Consider the following 17,639-nt stretch of genomic DNA (forward strand, 5'->3'; position numbering starts at 1 on the left):
TATACTTCCGAAAAGCTCTACAGCCAAGCAGGTGTCACAACCCGAATTCCCAGCTGATTGAACTGAGCATCTTTACTGCTGGAAAAGCTCACATAACTGGTCAGTTCATTAAAAACAAAAACAAACAACTTTGTAGTACAACATGATTATCCATTAGATATTTTTCCTCTATGCTTCTCTCTGGATTACTCAAACAAGACTTTGAATTGTTATTAAATGTGTTAGCATGGCCTATAATGCATTTTAGCTGTGTATTGGATGGTTACACTGAGGACATGAGAAAAGACTCGTGTCTGTAACACTTGCTATTGCAAGCTGGAACCAAAGCACCTTGTGCAAGTATAGATTTCTGCATTCTGTTTGGGAAAATACTTTGTCAATGAATGAAATTACTTTTCTGGCTTAGCAAAGCCAGAGTACCCAAGGACCTGTCTCACGAGAAGGTTCAGCTTGTGACCTTGTAGACCAGGGCTGCTTGAGAAACACTAGGGAGAGGTCCGAGGTTATCCCATCACTCCCCTCCACAGATGAACATACATTCTTTTTCGAAGTGGAGTTCACTGGATTTCTACTCAGAACAGGTAGACAAAAGGAATATTGCCAGTAGATTGAAAAGAATTGTCAGGTATCTGAGAATCCTCTGAAAGCAAGTTCAACATTTTGGTTTGGGAAGTTAAAAACTTTAGCTGATTGGAAAAAAAGTCATCAGAGTGGAAGAGAGTTGGTGATGGAAAAGTTTATTCATGACAGCTTGACTTTTTTTTGGAAATGAATTTCATGTGAAGACTCTGCATTAGAAGGTGTTACCCCAAGGCTCAGAAACATGCTGCTTTTTCAGCAGCCTGGCCTGAACTCTGGTTTGGTATTTGAGAATACTAAGATCTGACGTGCCAGGTTGATCAGCGCTGTAGTCTTCTGTAGGGATAACTGGTCTGATACTAGATTTTAGAGCATGTGATACTGTATAGATACCAAGTCAACAAGTATGGGAAAAAAAAAGCGTAAAATTAATTCCTTGTATCATGTATTCATATATTTAGTATTTGTAAGTTTTCTACAGACTGCTGTTTGCCCTGGTTATGTTTTTTTTTTTTTTTTTATAATATACAAATACAAGGAGACATAGAATCAGCAAGACTTCCTTAACCTTACTTTTTTTTACATGTCAAAGAATTTTCAGTCTGCAAGACTCCATCAAAAATAGACCTGTATAACAAGTAACCTTTGATGTGTTCTTGATTTTTCTAAACAGATGTGTATAGTCAGGTGCTAATTTTAAAGGCTATTTCTGTCAGGCAGGAAGACGTGTTCATCCCTTGGTTGCACACATTTTCTCAATGACAAGGTGTTAGCACATCCAGTTTCTGAGGTCTTGCTGGAGTTGGTCTTTGATTCTGCCTGTAAGTGTGCAACATCTGAGTGTCTTGCCTTTACAGCGGCCAGTGCTGTGTCATTCTGATGTGCTAAGTAATGCTTACTGAGAACATCTCCCCATGTATGCAGTCCTTCGTGGACTTTTACCTTGGAGAGGAAAATGGGAAGGTGCTCCAATGTCTTCTATTTCATTTTTGAATCCCTTTCATGACCCCCTTAAAGCTGCTCTCTAAAGAGGAGGAAATCCAAACAATTGTTAACTGATGGCAACAAGAAAAGCATCTGACAAACAGCAGCTTATCCTTCATTCTTGTCCATTGACATGTAAACCCCCTGGGAGTGCTTAGGGAAACCAGGAGCTCGCTGCTTTTGTAAACCTCTCCTGATCTCTGATGGAAACATGGTGCACTTGCTTTGGTATTTGTATGTCGCCAGGAACTGCTGAGAACGCAGGAGGGAAGAAGAAGAAAAAAAGATTAGTCCAGCCTATGAGGAATAGGATGAAAAGATGCATTTTTTATAAACAAAGTCAGAAAGACCTTGTAAATAATCGTTTAAATCATCCAGGAAAGCTGATGGAATGTAATAGCTATGGAAGCTTCTTGGCATAAGCAGTATTTATTGGCTGGGTTTAGCCCTAGCATGTCAACTAAGTATAAAATTGTTAGTGCAGGAAAACTCCATGCGTTGTGAATGGGCACAAAATGCATTAAGCTGTGTGGTGTGGGCACACAGTCTGCCAGGAAACAGAAAACTCTACAGCAGGTCCACATGGAGACGGCCAGCATCATTTGAGCGTGCATATTTTGTACATACTGATTTATTAGCCAGATCAAAGTGGTGCTTTTTAGAAATGATTTACCCTAACGAGACAGAGCACAGAAGTATTGCAGCGTTTTCCTGCACAGAGAGTTGCCTCCGAACTCCTGTGCTGACAACATTCTGAAAGTGGACTTCAGATCCGGATTTGTGGGAGGGATTTCTTAGTTGACTGTCTATGAAACATTGCATGAAGGAAAATGGAAACCATATGCAATTCACTACACAGATCTGGTTTTCATTTAAATCTTTTCCTGTATTATATTTTCTGCTAGTGGAAGAGAGAAACAAACTGCTAGATGAATAGTATAGAGCTTAAAATAAAAGGCAGTGCATTTTTTAAGAACAGAAGAAAAAAAAAAGTGGTATTTGACCAGTACTGTAATTTTGTGTAGGATTCTATAGGAGTGGGACAATTTGTACATAATATTCTGGAACATGTGTTGTTTTAAGTGTTAGTGGATTGAATTGACATGACATCAACAGAGCTGCAAGGTTGCAGAGTTACTAGTGCCATGCCATTCTAGCAGTGGCACCATAACATAGAAGTTCTGGTGAACTCTGCATTTGAGCTCCGCATGCAGAGCTAAAATACGTAGTAGTTCCTAATATTGTTCAAATAATCCTTTATCTGGTGTGGAGTTATGGAAAATTTCACCATCTCTGAAAACAGTCCAGTGGACTTACTCAGAGTCTCAGGGTTTGGGTTTTTTTTTTCCTAGTTTTGAACAGAAGTTCAGTTTTTAAAAGTTCACTGAGGCTCCTTAGCGCCAAAGCAGTCCCGTGTTTTTGCACAGAGCCTGGGAAAAGAAGTGCCGCAGGACAAATAAAATCGAATACAACGCTTTTTAAAAAAAAGCTGAACATTTTAATATATTGGATATGTTATACTTCAAGTTCAGTCTGTGAATGAAAGACTTAAAGGGCTCAAAAGGGAAGTTTTTGAAGATCTTCTGCATCTTTTGGAAGCTGTACAAAATGGAGAACTTCAGTCATCATTACCAGGTGCTCAGGAGTATGTGAGTGGTAAACACCTACATTTGTGCAGTGATTTCAAGCTGTTGAAAGTGCTACCCAGAAATGTAAACAGCGTGGTAAGGAATCTCTTTCATTTGCTCAGGGAAGCAGTGAAAACGAAGCAAAGGAGATGGATCCCGAGATCCATTTTTCCTAGATTTCCCAGGAGGAGGTTGTCTGGATCTACTTGAAAAATACCGACACTATCATAAAGGAACATTGCAGGCATTCAAAAGTGTTTCTGTACCTCCTGTCAGCTGCACAGATTAAGGAAGGTTGAAGGGCCAGTTTCAGTGCTAGAGCTCTTTAAACAGCCGTGCAGTATTTTTGTGGAACTGCGATTAGAAAGTTAAAATAGCTTCTGAGCACAAGAAATGCACTGAATAACTGCTTGTGCACGTTTTACACAGTGAAGGGCTGCAAAAAGAGATACTAAACCTGCAAAAGTAATTGGAGAGGCTTTCGGAAAGCCTCAGCAGATTGCATGCTGATGACGCTGCTGTCATGCTGTTGGTAGAAATCTGGCTTGATTTAATTAATAACAAAGACCTGGAGGCACACAAGGGCATAACCGAAAAGCAAGGCAGAGAAGCCATTGAATGTTTCTACTGTTTTGTCAGTGTTGCACATCTCAAGTGTACTCTCAGAGTATTCGAATACCAAACGGGAAAAGAAATTGAAATGCAACTCAGTGGAATGTAATTCTGAATTCCTGCTGTTTTTAATGTTAAATACAAGAGCGACTTGTTCTGCTTCATTCTTTTGGGGAAGGTGTTGATGAGATATACCTAATTCCAGAATTCACTCGATTCTAAAAATGCCCTGAGATGCCTGCCCTGTGAGAATAGCTACAGCGTAATTTGGAATTGGTGTAGCCAAAGCTTCATACCAAACCATATGTGTGGTGGTTGTGTGTTTTGTTATTGTTTTGTTTTTTTAAAAATAGCTATGCAGTAGTGAAGTGCTGAGTGGACAGGAGGCATAATTATCATATCCTTGTGTGTTAGTGACAAAATAAGTTGTTATTTGGATTACTATAGAATAATTTGCAAACATATTTCACTACTCAAAAGTCCAACAGCTAAAAAAAAAAAAAAGTTAATCCTCATCAAATATACCTGCCTTGTATATCTTGTTCCCATTCAATATCTTACCCTTATGTGTTTTTAAGCTGTAAGCACATCAAAATGCTGATTGCCTCTTAGTGCATCTAAACCTCAGTGCAAAAGACGTGAATCGAAGTTGTGGCATTTGGAACCTGCAGTGGCAAGAATGGTTACTACAAATAACACTAACGTTTGGCTTGTGCTTTGTTTCATGATATGGCTTTTGTTTTTTTAGAAGTTTTCTTTGAGTTCCTTAATTAATTTTGGAGGGAAAGTGAAATAGTGCGTTTTTCAGGTTGGATAAATCACAATGCTGAGTTTGGTCTGATTTTTTTTCCAGGTAGCTAGAGAGAAGCATGTTTTTCTGTGGAAAATGTAGCTGTTTGGATGTATTTGAATTATTTGAAATTTTATTTATATACTTTCCACCTGTTGAGACATGTTTGTGGTGTTCTTTTAGTTTTCCTTCACGATTCAAGACGCTGTTTTGAAACTTCATATTTGGCATACTCTGAGGTATTGACAGACTGCTGCCTTGACTAGGAAAAACAATCATGGGCATTTAAAAAAAACATTCTTGGTGGTGTCTCTCCCTTCTTCACTTTGAAGATTCACCAAGAGTTTAATTATGTAAAGTCAGTATGCTGCTATTTTAGAAGTCTCAGTTATGTTTAAAGATAGTGTGCATTCAATTCCATATCCGTCAGTGCTTTGTTCGTTCAGGGGAGGGGTGATAGAAAATTTCCTCAGTAAGACAGCAACCTTGTGTAAATCTCCATGTAACGTGAATATTTCTTTTCATGACTGCAGTTTAAGATTTAATATCTGTTTATTACAGCATTAGATATCCTTAAAACAAACAAACAAAAAAAACAAAACACAATTGTTACTTGCAGTTGTAGTAGAATCATAATCTAGGAAATAAAAACAAATATTCAAGCTGATCAGTGATAGCAGAGAGAGTAATACATAAAAGTAGTATTTAATTACTTGAAAAAGGAAGACTATCTGATAAGAGATCACAATGCCACTGTTCTCCCAGCAACCTTGTCCCTGCAAATCAACTTGTTCTGAATGGGCTGTCTCAAAGCAAGGTGGAAAATCAGTGAAGAAATGAGCTGTAACTGTAGATGGTTCTCCAAAGGAGGCTTTAGCCCTAAGTGAGGTCTGTGTAAAGCTCTTCTTCTAAGGCTGAGGTTATACTTGTATGCGTACATGCAGTGCTTCATCTAATGAACAAATTAGAAATTGTTTTGTTTTTCTTTCCACAAGTTGTTCATCTTCATTATAGTACAGGTGTGGGGATTTAGAGGTGTGATGTTATCAATACGTTTCACTGGAGATGCTGAAAAAGCAGTAGCTCAGGAGGCATGGAAGGTAAGGAAGCTTCATAATTGACCAGTGTTGGAAATGTTTCCATCATAACGTTTTTCAGAACATACAATTGGAAAGCAAGAGATCAAGATTCTTGCTCTTGTTACCTGCTTGTTGTATGAGTTGACCAAATTCTTTCTCCTGTGGGGTCTCTTCCCTGTAAAGCCCTCAGAGCAGGCCATGCTACAATGGGGTGCAAAGTTCTTGTCTGGATCTGCAGTGAAACAGTAGCTAAAACAGGTAATGGGGAATGGTTGAAGTTATGCAAGATACAGTAGTTAGCTGTGCAATGGGAGATGGACCGTGTGTGCACAATTCTGTGTTAAAAGGCCCTAAGGCACTAAAGGCACTTCTGTCCTGTGAAATCTTCTGCAGTGTCCCCATTAGCTCATGGAAGTCCTACATTTGAAAAGCTAGGAAAAAAATACAACTCCTTATGCAGTATACTATCCCAGTCTTAGGAGAGGAGCTTTACAGAAAGCTCATGTTTTGATACAGCCTCCCTTGGGAATATAATCTGCCAGCTAGCATTTCTGTAGCCTCACGCCTGTGAAATTTGGCTAGGACTGCCTTGCACTGCAATGAATCGATTCAGTTTGCAACTTCAGTGGAGTCGTCTTTGTCACGTGGACCTAATCTTTGAATTTGTTTTTGAAAACGTGTCACCTGTTGCATCTCCCACATGGTCTCTTGAAGGGATTCTGCTGAGCCTTCTCGGGGTCCTTCAATTCATCCCCCCCCTGACTTTCGTCTGCAGTCATATCCGCAAGCCACAGCCTCCTAATTCTGGAGAAGGTAATACTGCACTTCTTGCTGCACCCAGCCCCCTTCCTGCCCAGAGCCATTCTAGCCCTACCTAACCATTTCTGCACTTTTCTTGTCCATGTCCCATATATTTCAGTCCTATCAGAAACTTTGGTGGCATATTACTCCTCTTGCCTTTGTTATCCTTATCCAAGATTTTACCTCAACATCTTCACTGTGATATTACTGCAGTTCCCAAGGTCTAGTGCCCCAAACCTTGCTGTTCATTTCCAACTTCTTTCTACTTTGCCCGTAGATATCTCATCGGTATGCTTGGTGGGGTTAATAGTTGGTGAATGCACTACGCATTGAATTAAAAGCACAACCACAGTTATCGATGTGTGCACGTGACTGCGCATTTTGAGGGTAGATAACTATGCATTTTTCAAAAAAGTGTGGATTTTCTCAAGTGAGGTTGTGTTACCAAAAGATTGATCTAAATAAGGGAATGACTGTTCAAAACAGAGACTGCTTCTCTCAGGGCTTTGGTCTACTTGGTGTTGTGTCTACTTGTGATGTACTTGAGTGTTCTGACAGAGATTTGGGTTTTGTTCTATTTTTCTGTTGGTTTGTTGCTTTGCTGTCAATTCACCGTACAGCTTGTTAGTTTGTAGCCTGTCATAATCTGAGGCCATGCTAATACCACATGTTGGGTTTGGAAGGAGCATCCTCTAGGAGAGGAACACGTAGAGGTTGGGTCTGTTTCACTCACCTCATTGCAGTTGCAGTCAATCTCCTGCAGAATTTCTTTCTGCCTAGAGGTTACATTTATGATCGCCCCCTATCATAATTTCAGTATTTTAAAATAATTAATAAAGATGTCTGGTGAAGGCCAAAAACCTAATGGTAAATTCCTTTTACATAGGGTATGTGGATATAATTAAAGAAAAACATTCTCCAGAGCCAGGAAGTCAGAAATGAGGCCTTACTTTATGGTATCTGAAGGTAACATCAGGGAGCGCTATTAAACACATGCCCAATTTATAGTTTTCTGTGCAGAATCTGATATATTACACCATGCTGTGTTCTTCATATGTTTATGAAGGTGTTGGTGTTTCATTCGTTTAATGTAGCTCTGCTCTTATCTACAAACTTCATCCTCATTAGTTTTATACCTGAACATGCTTATCTGATTGAGTCGATGTTAAAATCAAAAAGCATCTGTGGTTAGATGAACTATAACTCATTTGTGTAGTTGTCATAACTTTGTTGCATTTATTTACCCCCATCTGATGCGTCTTCCCTGAGTTAATTTGGGATTTGATTTGCAATGATAGCAATATAGCTGATTTGAGGTAAAAAGAAATAAGTAATACCAGGCTGTGTCCAGGAGCATCCCTGGTAAAACCTTAAACATCTGGATACCTAGACATACTTTTATTACTCCTACCTGTACAGATAAGCTTCCAAGTGTGAACTGGTTCCTACCAAGGTTCCTTTTTATTCCTAGAAATGGAATTTGGTGTTTTTTTGTTTTTTTTTTTTTTCCCAGCAAAATTAGATTTGATAAGATAAGCTATTTATAAAGTTAAATGTTTTAAAAGTGCTTGTAAATGCACTTAGAAAATCCTTCCAAGAATGTTACCAGACCCCAAGAGGAGGCAATTATGTTCAATATTGTTGTTCAATATGCCTTGTGAGAGCAAATGTTACTGAATTAACCTCATCTTGTGGATAGTTTCCAGTTTCTTATTTCTGTGAGCCTTGGGATATGCTTGCGAAGAAAGAGAAGGTGAAGATTGTGTCAGTACAGTAAGGGGAAAAAAAAAAAGCAGAGAAGACTCAAGGTGAATACTGTCAGGTAGGAGATCCGAGGACATCAGGCTTGGGACTTGGAGAGGAGCATGGTGCTTAGTGGAGACTTGCTCTTGTGGAGCAGGTGGCACCGCATGATATAGTATTTGCTGCTAGAAGATGTGTGAGCCCACAGTTTTGTATTCTCTCTCCTAATTCAGTGCATACACAGAAAAATCTTAGTTTTAGCAGACCAAGAGGAGCCTAAAAAATACAGGCAGCCTCCCAGAAATCTTCATGTGATGGTCATATGACTAATGATAAAAGCAAAAGTCATCCATAGAATGTAGGTTCTCCAAAACTTTGAGACACAAGTGTCGGTGTCGGACCCTGAAAGAGCATCCAAAGATTGCAGTAGGTATACCTTGACAACCTTCTTAGCTAATTAAAAATGAAGAAGTTGGCATTTAGTTAATACCTTTCAGTCTTAGCTAGGTGGCTGTTTAGTAAAGGATGCTGGTGCTTTCTTGTGTTGAAGTATGTATCATCAAAATTAGCACTTTTTATCTATTGAACATGCAGATGTTTACCTTGATAGGGTTTAAGCATGTGAAGGGCATCGACTGAATGGTCCCACCAGGCAATTAAAGGTTAGCCTTAAGAAACTCTTTCTTTTTATTTATTACTTGCTGTTCAAACTGCTCTGGTGATTTTGTTCTGAAAAATATTTATTTTGATTCCAAGGCATTGCTCTAGTGTGTATGAGAGGAAAAAAACTGCTTTCCTGTCCTGTTATCATCTCATGAGTTCTGAAAATAAATGGCCCTGTTCACACTTCTCAGCGTATACAATACGTTTTGTGGCCATTGCTGAAGCATGGTTCTGTATATTAACAGAAATCTAAACCTGCTTGTGTAATACAGTCACATTTTACCTAAAAATGCTGCATTCTGGTTTCCATCTCCATTAGGACCCGTCATAAACTGTGTTACGGAGATTGCAGAATGAATTGCAATATTGCAGGCCTGATTACCTGTTTCCAATAGAAATGACAACTGCAATTTATCTGAAATGTTTACTTTAGGTAGTGGAAAAACTTGAATTTGCTAAGAGATATCTCCTTCAGAAGTCTGTCCCAGCCTCTCCCAGTGTCAAAGGGAAAGCTTAAGAACCCTCCAAATGCTGGATAGTGCGAAAAGCAAATAGAAGAGGGATGCAGATATTTAGGGGAATGTTATATCTCTCCTTGTATTCTTCTCAATGCTGACTTAATTACTTGGGGGTCTGGATTTGCTTTTACTGCTTTCTGCTCCCCCCCACTCAGTCCATACAACTAAGAAAGTAAAGCAGAAGCAGCAGTTGGCTAAATTGTTTGCTTCTGCCCAGTACAAATGCTCTCACAGTTAAAGGATTTGAATGAGATGAATTTAGCTGAGTATCTGAGACTGCAAGATACACATTCTGTCTGGAGATGTGGCAGAGATCCCAGGCTGAGCTGGGATCATGGAGGGTTTTCCTCCATGAGCTCTCAAAGTGGAATCAAGGAGACCTGGTAATACAGGAGCCCTCAACATTATTTTATGGTTGTTTTTCGAAGTCGAACCACGTTTCACTAACCTGTTTTCCTAAAAATTCTATTTGGGGGCTATGGAGTAAAAGTATCCTATCTGTATTAATCCAGTGCCACCTGCTGAGCCAGCAACTGCATTATTCAGTGTCTTTTCTGATAGCAGAGGCATGCTGACACTGATAATCTGACCTCGGTATAAAAGCTACCGCCTTTGAAGACATGTTTCTGGAAATGTGTGAGGTGCTTTCTGTTTTTTTTTCAGGATGTGTTGGATAAAATGTGTGCCCTCTCCTGCAGCTCAGAACTTCTATTTTGCTAGGACAGCACCATGATCGCGAGTAGCATCAAGAGAAATTGGGGCTTATTTTACTTATTACTTTTTTTCCCAATACTTAAGTGCAATTAAAATGCTGTTTACTATAGGTTACACTCCAGCCCCCACCCCCACCCTTCTTAATTGTTTACTTGGAGCTCAGAGAATACAGTTCATTGTTAGGAAGAAAGAGAATAATTCAGACAACTTGGCCAATCAGGGTACAGCTTGTTTTAATTTTTGTACTGCCTCTATTGTGTGGAAAATATGACTTTTATAAGCATGATAGTGCAACCATGAAATGAGAGTTTTTGAAAATGTTACATCCATAAAATGAGAGGGTTTCAGCAATCGATTATGTCCTCTAAGAGCAAAGTATAATGTCAGTTGCTGCAATCTTCTTCAGCGTACGCTGCGCAAATACTGCGACCAGAAGTCTACGTGAAAGGCACATTATTTGCAAAGTCAAGTGGTCAGAAGCTAGAAAATGCTGGATTTATGGCTGTTTGTGCAAATGTAATTCTTCCCTCTTGTATGTGCTTTCTGCGCGCTGAATGAGGCAGGAGTCCCAGAGAAAAATAGTATGCAATCACGTAATCAGATACTTAATCACAATGCATACACATATGGGGCGGAATTAAGGTTGTGTGTGCAGCCGTAAATCTGACATTCCCTGCCTCTCAGGTACTTGATGTTGAAAGAATTTCATTTAAGTTGCAACATTTGTTGGTTTTAGGTACGATTTCCTGACTTTAGAGAGGAAAAGGCTAAAACACAGTACGCAACTGTTAAGGTTGGATGAAATTCTTAACGATGGAAGTTCAGGGTGAGGGGCTGAACCTCACAGCTGGCCCAATTCTCAAGTAACACAGCACGAGCTACTAGGGATTCAAGCAGTGCAGTGCTGGGGACGTTAGCTGTGCTTCCCCAGCAATTAGCCCACTGCAAGGGCAAGCACTCTACCTGCGTTTTGGACCTTCTGCCTTCAGCATTGCAACACAAATCATTGCGAAAGGAGTTGTAGGGATTAACTGCGGAGGCTGGCAAGAGGCGAAAATTGTCTCTGTGCAGCGGGGATTAATTGCTAGATTCAGGTATTGTGGCCACGGGGAAAGCCAAATTCAATCTGTTTTCCTTCTGGGTCAAGAGAAGTGGAATGATTTCATGTGATGGGGAGTAAAAAAAAAAAAAAAAAAAAAAAAAAACCCTTGGCCTAAGGAATGCTTTTATTCTGCTGTGTTTTATCAAGAGCCTGCTACAAACAGCACAAATTTGAGAGATCTTCAAAGATAAATCCACAAGATGGATTAATAATGGGAAATGCAAGGGAGTTAAAGTATTCTAGAGTAATGTCATCTGCTAAATTTGAAATGGTGTGCCCATGCTGAGTCTCCTACAGAACATTAGGATTTTTGGAAAAGAATAGGTGGTTGTAAGAAGTTATCAGCTCAATTTATCTTCAGTAAATAGCCTGTCAAACCTGATGGATAATTGTTCGTGAGTGTAGCAACCGTCTTGCACAAAATAGCCCACCCCCGAACCAAAACAACCTGTAGCTCTCCAAATACTCCTGCCAGCAGTGAACTGCTTTGGGGAAGGCTTTGTGAGCTGAGCTCGGTGCAGCTCCCTTGTCGCCCTGCTGCCTTGACAGCTCCATCACCACGCCGAGCTCCGCTGTTGGAGCGCAAGTGGGATTTGTGCATGCAGCCCTGTTTTTGGGTCAGAAAGCTCGCGGTGAAGTGAGCAGATTCTTGCCCTTCGACCCCTTGCTTTTTAATACATCACCTAAGTTCTGTAGCTCTCATGTGGAACCGCACTGATCAGAAGTGTAATGTGAAACTGATTTTGCAAAACAATAAATTGCAGAGAGCTTGAGGAAGCAGGTGGTTTTAGTTAGTAAATTGCACATAAAATACAAAACATCAGTAAATGGAAGTCTTGGCCCCAGGAGAGGAGAAGCCGTGTGTTTAGCCCACTTGCTTTCCCTGTTGTGGTGATTGGTTTAAGCTCGCTTGCCTTTGGCCCCGAAGGGGGCTGTTCTAGCAGCCTGGAATAGCCGGCGAACAGCAGAAGTCCAGTCACAACCTTCCTGTCTGCGTTTGCTGAGCGCTGTAAATAGTAAGTTACAGCAGCAAGGAATCCGAGCTTCACATGGGAATACCTCCCGTACGGGGATTTCCCAAGTCGCTGGATGTGGCTGCTCTGAGGACCCCGGCAGTCAGAGGGGTCGTGCGGACCCCGTGAGGCCGTGCGGCGCTTCTGCTCTGCGTGACCTCGTGTCGCTCTCAAAGACGAGCGAAATCATGCAAAGAAAAAAAATATCCTTTCTCTGCAAAGCGGCATAGCTTTCCATGAGGCTCAGACGAGCTGCAGGAAGATAATTTAGTTGGTACTGAATTAATCTCACCAATTCGATGCATGTGGTAAGGATGGTGGTTGCTTCAATCCTTACAGTACCAAGATGCATAAATGTAAACTGTGTTTTCTGAGCTGAGCTCTCTTTAATGTTGACTTCTAGCTGTGTTGCTGCTAAACCCGTGCCCAGATCCAAGACTGCAGACGCTCACACACAATTAATCTCACAAATTTATGAATGCCAGAGCATGGAGCAAAATGAAAACAACTGGAGGAATGTATAAGGGGAATAATTGGACTGTATCCAGATGTGCATGTGTAAAACATCACCGATTGACTCCTCCCCCATATCCTGTCTGAAGAAAGGAATTTTTTTCAAAAATAAACTGGGGTTATTTGAAAGAAGTTGTGGTGTCTGAATGAAATCTAATAGGCAGGATTAGTGGCAATTAGGTACATTCTTTGCCGCTTGTTTTTTTGGTTTTGTTTTTTAACTCTTTGCATCGCTGAATTTAACAGATCCCTTGCCAGTCTCAGTGTTACAGCTAGAGCTTTTGCTTACACATATTTGAGCTGCAGGACTGAAAAAAAAAAATAACAAAGATTGTATGAGTGTGCGTGTTATGCCTTGTAAATCTGATGAGTAGCAGCGGGCATTTGTTGTCTGTTGGGGTATTTTTGTAGTGAAGGCTGGTTAAGACGCAGAGGAACACTTCCAAAGTTTTGTAGACAGAAACTTTACTAAATCAAAAAAAGCCCCATCCCCACGTTATATTTGCAGATTGGAAGAGAGGTGAAGTTTACACAGATTTTGTTAAGCTGCTGCCTTTCGGTGAAAGGACTGTCATCGTGTGTGCAGTCGGGACCAGAGCCTTTCCTGGCAGCCACCACTGAACGCGTTCGGACAGACCTATGATTGCAGTGGGGCTGGGAAGGAAGGAAAGTGGAAGGCAAGGAGAGAAGTCTAGAGTGGAAAGAAATCAACTTTCTTTACTGCTTTGTTGATTAAAAATCTGTTGTGCCCCTGATTATTTTAATACGCTTTATGTTCTTCCTCTTTAACACGTTGTATTGCCCACCTTTAAATACTTGAGTGCTTTCTCAGCACCAACTTTTCCTAGACATTTTGTAACACTTATTTTTCTCCCCAAATTAAGATAGCAGGAACCTTGGCTGAGTTTCACAAAACACTCTCACAGGCTTGCTCTACTGTCTCATGTTTACTTTGGTTCTACACCCAAATAGGTTGAGAAAAAGAAAGAAATAGCACTGAATCTTCTTAAAAGCTGCGATTGATACTTACTGTGGGGAAGACTCGTAACGTTCTGATTCTTTTTCTAGTCCTTGCTCACACAGCAATATCCCTGAATCCAAGGACACAAAAATAAAATAAAAACAAAACAAAAAACTGTGGGGTTTGGACCACGAGACTCTAGCCACCTCCCTCTACAAAAGCCTTTATCACAGAGGCACTCTGTGCCGATTTCTTTTCACAAAATCTCGTTTTGGATTTCAACCTTCATTTTAGCTCTGCTTAAAATGGAGCTGAAGCAGTCCTACAGTTTGGCTTCTGTTGAAGGGATGGGTTAGAAGTTGGACTTTTTGTGTTTCGAGGAGTTTAGATTTTTTTTCTTTTTTCCTTTTTTCCTAATGGAAAAGGACAGTCTAAACTGTCCAGGCAGGCTCGTATTGTTGCCAGAGATGTAAAATTCTTGCACTTAAACTGAATGAACACAGAGGCATGATACTGTTTTTACACCAGGTATAAAATTGCCAGACACAAATCTGATTTAACAGAATATGTTTCTTGAACTTAGTGTCAAAATGTTTCCACTAGAATACAGAGAAAGATATTTTTGAGAAACAGCAATAGTCCTTGGATAAAGAGCCCCAGAGATTCATCTGAAAATGCTTTATAGTTGGAAAGACTCTTTAAAAAAAAATAAAAAAATTAAAAAATCAGGATTGCTACAGCTCGTCATGTCGATTCGCTGAAGTTGCAGCAGCTGTTGAGGTGAGATGGAGTTGCCTTGGCAACAGCACATATTGTATAACAGTACCACACCACCATCAAACCCGCGAGGTGAGAAGTAGTTTAAAAGCGTTACTAAAATTTTATGATACGTCTGCTACGTTTTCAACCTTGTGGTTGGCTGAGTTTACCCAGCTTAGCCTTCTTGGAGCCCAGAAAGCTCAGCTGCTGAATAGTACTTGGTGAAGAGAGGGGGGAGAAAACCCAATCTATGTGTGTTTTCTTTTCTCAGTTGTAGTTAAGCTGTCTCTAAGTCTTTTTGTTAATTGTGCCTGTGCTCGTATGCAGTTACTGCTGGATGTAAATGCATTTCTCTCTCCGTACCTTCTTGTTACGAGAAGAGTGACTTTCTGTCACTGCTTTGTGATGAAAACAGTAGGAATTTCAAAAAATCTATCAAAGCGTTGCAGAGAAAGTCCCAAAAACTGGCCTGGATTTGTGGTTGAATTTCAAATGTGGGCAAAATCCTTAGGGCGTTCAAGCGGTGAGCTTTCTGTATCTGTGACAACACCAAGGTACTGTGCTTTCTTTTGCTTTGCTTTCTTTCACAGAACGGTTAAGGTCGGAAGGGACCTCTGGAAGTCATCTGGTCCAACCCCTCTGCTCGAGCAGGGACACCAATCCTTTGTGCTTTCCACAGCTGCTTAAGTTAAGGGAGTATATAATCACTTCCAACCACATGATTCACAAGGGGTATGTGTTTGAGTGCCCCACCCTCTATATCATACTTTCAGCTGCAGAACTTCAGATCCATTATTTTACCACTCTAGTGGCCTCCAAAAGATCTTTAAGCCTCTTTTCAGCTTTTCTTTGCTAACAAGCACGTGTTGGTGATTAGCCATGTAAATTTGTCATCTACCTACACCGCTATTTCACTACTTCTTGATTAGCTTTATCCGACAAAGATTCAGATCACTTTGGGTCTTAGTTTTGGCTGTGGTAGTTAGATGGCTTTTATTAGAAAGCAGATTAAAAACAGTGGCTAGGTTATTTCATAGTTCTAACCTTAGAAGTTCGCGTGTATTTGGTGGGGGGAGGATATGCAGACACAACCAACCAAAAAGTTGGTGTGAACCTGAAGCAGAGGGAGGGGAAAAAAGAAGCAAGAGGAGCAAGTGTTGTGAAAACCCCACAAATCAGAACCACCTGGTCATAGTAGCGAGTCCCATGTAACATAAAGAAGAGCTAACTTCACTTGCAACGTCCAAAAACAAACCTGCGAGATGCTGCCCAAAGCACTAGTTAATAATTATTGCACACAGCTTGGAGCCAGCCCAGATTCTACAGGGCTGTTGGATCCTCTCATGGGTTTGTGCATACCATAGTGATTATTGAATGATTTTTCAAGGGCTATTGTATGCTCTTACTCCTGGGATTTGGTGCCTCTAGTGTTGAGCTGTGGAACTGTTTAACAAAGCTGCATCGACAGTATGGCAGCATTTCTGCTCTCTAGCGATCTCTTGGGCGCTCTAAGTTCAGTTGGCGTAAGCATGCCGTACGGATCTGAATACAATGGTTTCTTGTGCCTGGGAGCTGATCTAGCTGCAGAATGCTTTGTGAAAGTTATTCATAGTGTGCTTAGAGTTGTTGGAGTCACCTACTGCTGTTTTGGAGAATCAGAGGGCATTCAAAAGGCATCTCACCTGCTCAGCTCCATTTCCCGTTTACTGCACTTGGAGCAAGAGCAGTTGGGTCGTGCCTTTATCATGTAACACCGCTCGCTGAGCGAGCTTACAGCCATTCTGGATCGGAAAGCACTGTTAGCACAGCTGCACAGGTACCCGTGCTGCTGAGCTTATTAAAAATCAGGGCTCTCTCACCTAGGTGCAGCCCTTGGAAAGAGACCTGTCCTGCTTCCAGATTCGTGCTCAATATCTGTGCTGTACAGAATAACAACTTCTCATGTTAACTTCTGTGTCCTTCACACAGGTGATGCTGTATTCCCTTTTGCAGTGTTGGTCAGTCTAGCAGAGGATGTTTGATGTTAGTGTCATGCAGGATGTAGAGGAGCCACTTCTGTCAGGTCTGTCTGGAGAAAATGAGCAGTGTTTGTGGCATCATTGCAGGGATTTGGCCCCAGGTGCTGACCCTTGCAGAGTGAAAGTTCTTATAACAACAGTCTTTCCTCACAAAGAACTAGGTACGATGCTAGCTCCTCCACCACAACGTGCCTCTGCTGCTGTGTGGGAGCCCGTTGCAGTTTTCTTGGCAATAGCAAACTGCTGGCGTTCCATGGGCAGGTACAATGACAGGCTGTAGGGCTGTGCCTTGTATTTATCCTCTACCTGGGAGTGCCCTGTGGTGTTTCTTGGACAGCACTAAACCCTGCAGAAGGCTTAATGGGCAAATGTAGCAGAGGATCCTTTAGTAAATTCACTCCTACTGGATCACGAGAGAGACTGAGGTTTTCTAGAGAGCTGCTGGAAATACTTGTTTTTCTAGAGATTTGCAAAGTAGCAACCAGGAGGTTTTTTTCCTGTGTGCACGTAGTTTTGGACTCAACCCCATGACAGTGTGTGTTGTCTGCGGTCTCTTGCCAGAACTCCTCATGAAAACTCCTCTGCTAGGGAGAAATGGGGGCCAGGACACTTGCTTAGCAGGTTGGTGAGAGGTACAGACAGCCCCCACAACAAAAGTAATAAATAAACAAAGAGGAGTTGCTAGTAAATAAGCATATCCTGAGGGTTGTCTCTTCCCCTCAGCATTAGTTGTTTATTCGTCGGGCTTTTGAAAACTAGGAAGAAGAAATGGAAATAATAGTGATGAGGGAGGAATCTTTCCTTACAGAGGACTTTCAAACCTCTGATAGCATGTTGAACAAGCCCTACTTTGTTCCTAGCAGATGCAATTTTGTTTTGTAGTTGCATAGCTTGACAGTTCATAATTTATTTGAGCATGGCTGCGTGGAGGCAAGTCTTAAAGACAGTATCAGTTTGTAAATAATCCTCATTTTCCTAACATGATATGGTTGTGCAGCCTTTGAAATAGGGTCTAGCTGCAACATCTGAGAAAAGAGCACGTTACTGGAAGACTGCCAGATGACCTCCAAGCTTTCTGTCAAGGTGACGAGGATTGTTAGCCCTTGGGGCACGAGCTGTTGTAAGTATTTTTACAGTACCAATTTGAAATATTCCACAGATC

General features: G+C 41.0%; 1 protein-coding gene and 1 long non-coding RNA gene across 16 annotated transcripts in view; one reads left to right on the forward strand and one right to left on the reverse strand.

The window, feature by feature from the left end:
• The window catches only part of LOC137860461 (uncharacterized), a 29,496-nt gene extending 15,407 nt beyond the window's left edge, over positions 1-14,089 (reverse strand). The window contains exon 1 of the long non-coding RNA XR_011098924.1: positions 13,770-14,089. This is a non-coding gene — a long non-coding RNA (uncharacterized lncRNA). The remainder of the gene's footprint in view (positions 1-13,769) is intronic.
• The window catches only part of DNM3 (dynamin 3), a 182,154-nt gene that overhangs the window by 77,689 nt on the left and 86,826 nt on the right, over positions 1-17,639 (forward strand). The window contains exon 16 of one of the 15 annotated variants that reach the window (XM_068690747.1): positions 10,061-12,603. The exons of 11 other annotated variants lie outside the window; for them this stretch is intronic. In XM_068690747.1, coding sequence (XP_068546848.1) covers positions 10,061-10,117 — 57 coding nt within the window. In that variant the 3' untranslated portion in view covers positions 10,118-12,603. Of the gene's footprint in view, positions 1-10,060; positions 12,604-12,629; positions 13,036-17,639 lie in introns of those variants that run through there. 3 more of the 15 variants (XM_068690749.1, XM_068690750.1, XM_068690748.1) reach the window with 3 other exon arrangements.

This window comes from Anas acuta, chromosome 8 (genome assembly GCF_963932015.1).
Source record: "Anas acuta chromosome 8, bAnaAcu1.1, whole genome shotgun sequence".
Taxonomy (NCBI): Eukaryota; Metazoa; Chordata; class Aves; order Anseriformes; family Anatidae; genus Anas; species Anas acuta.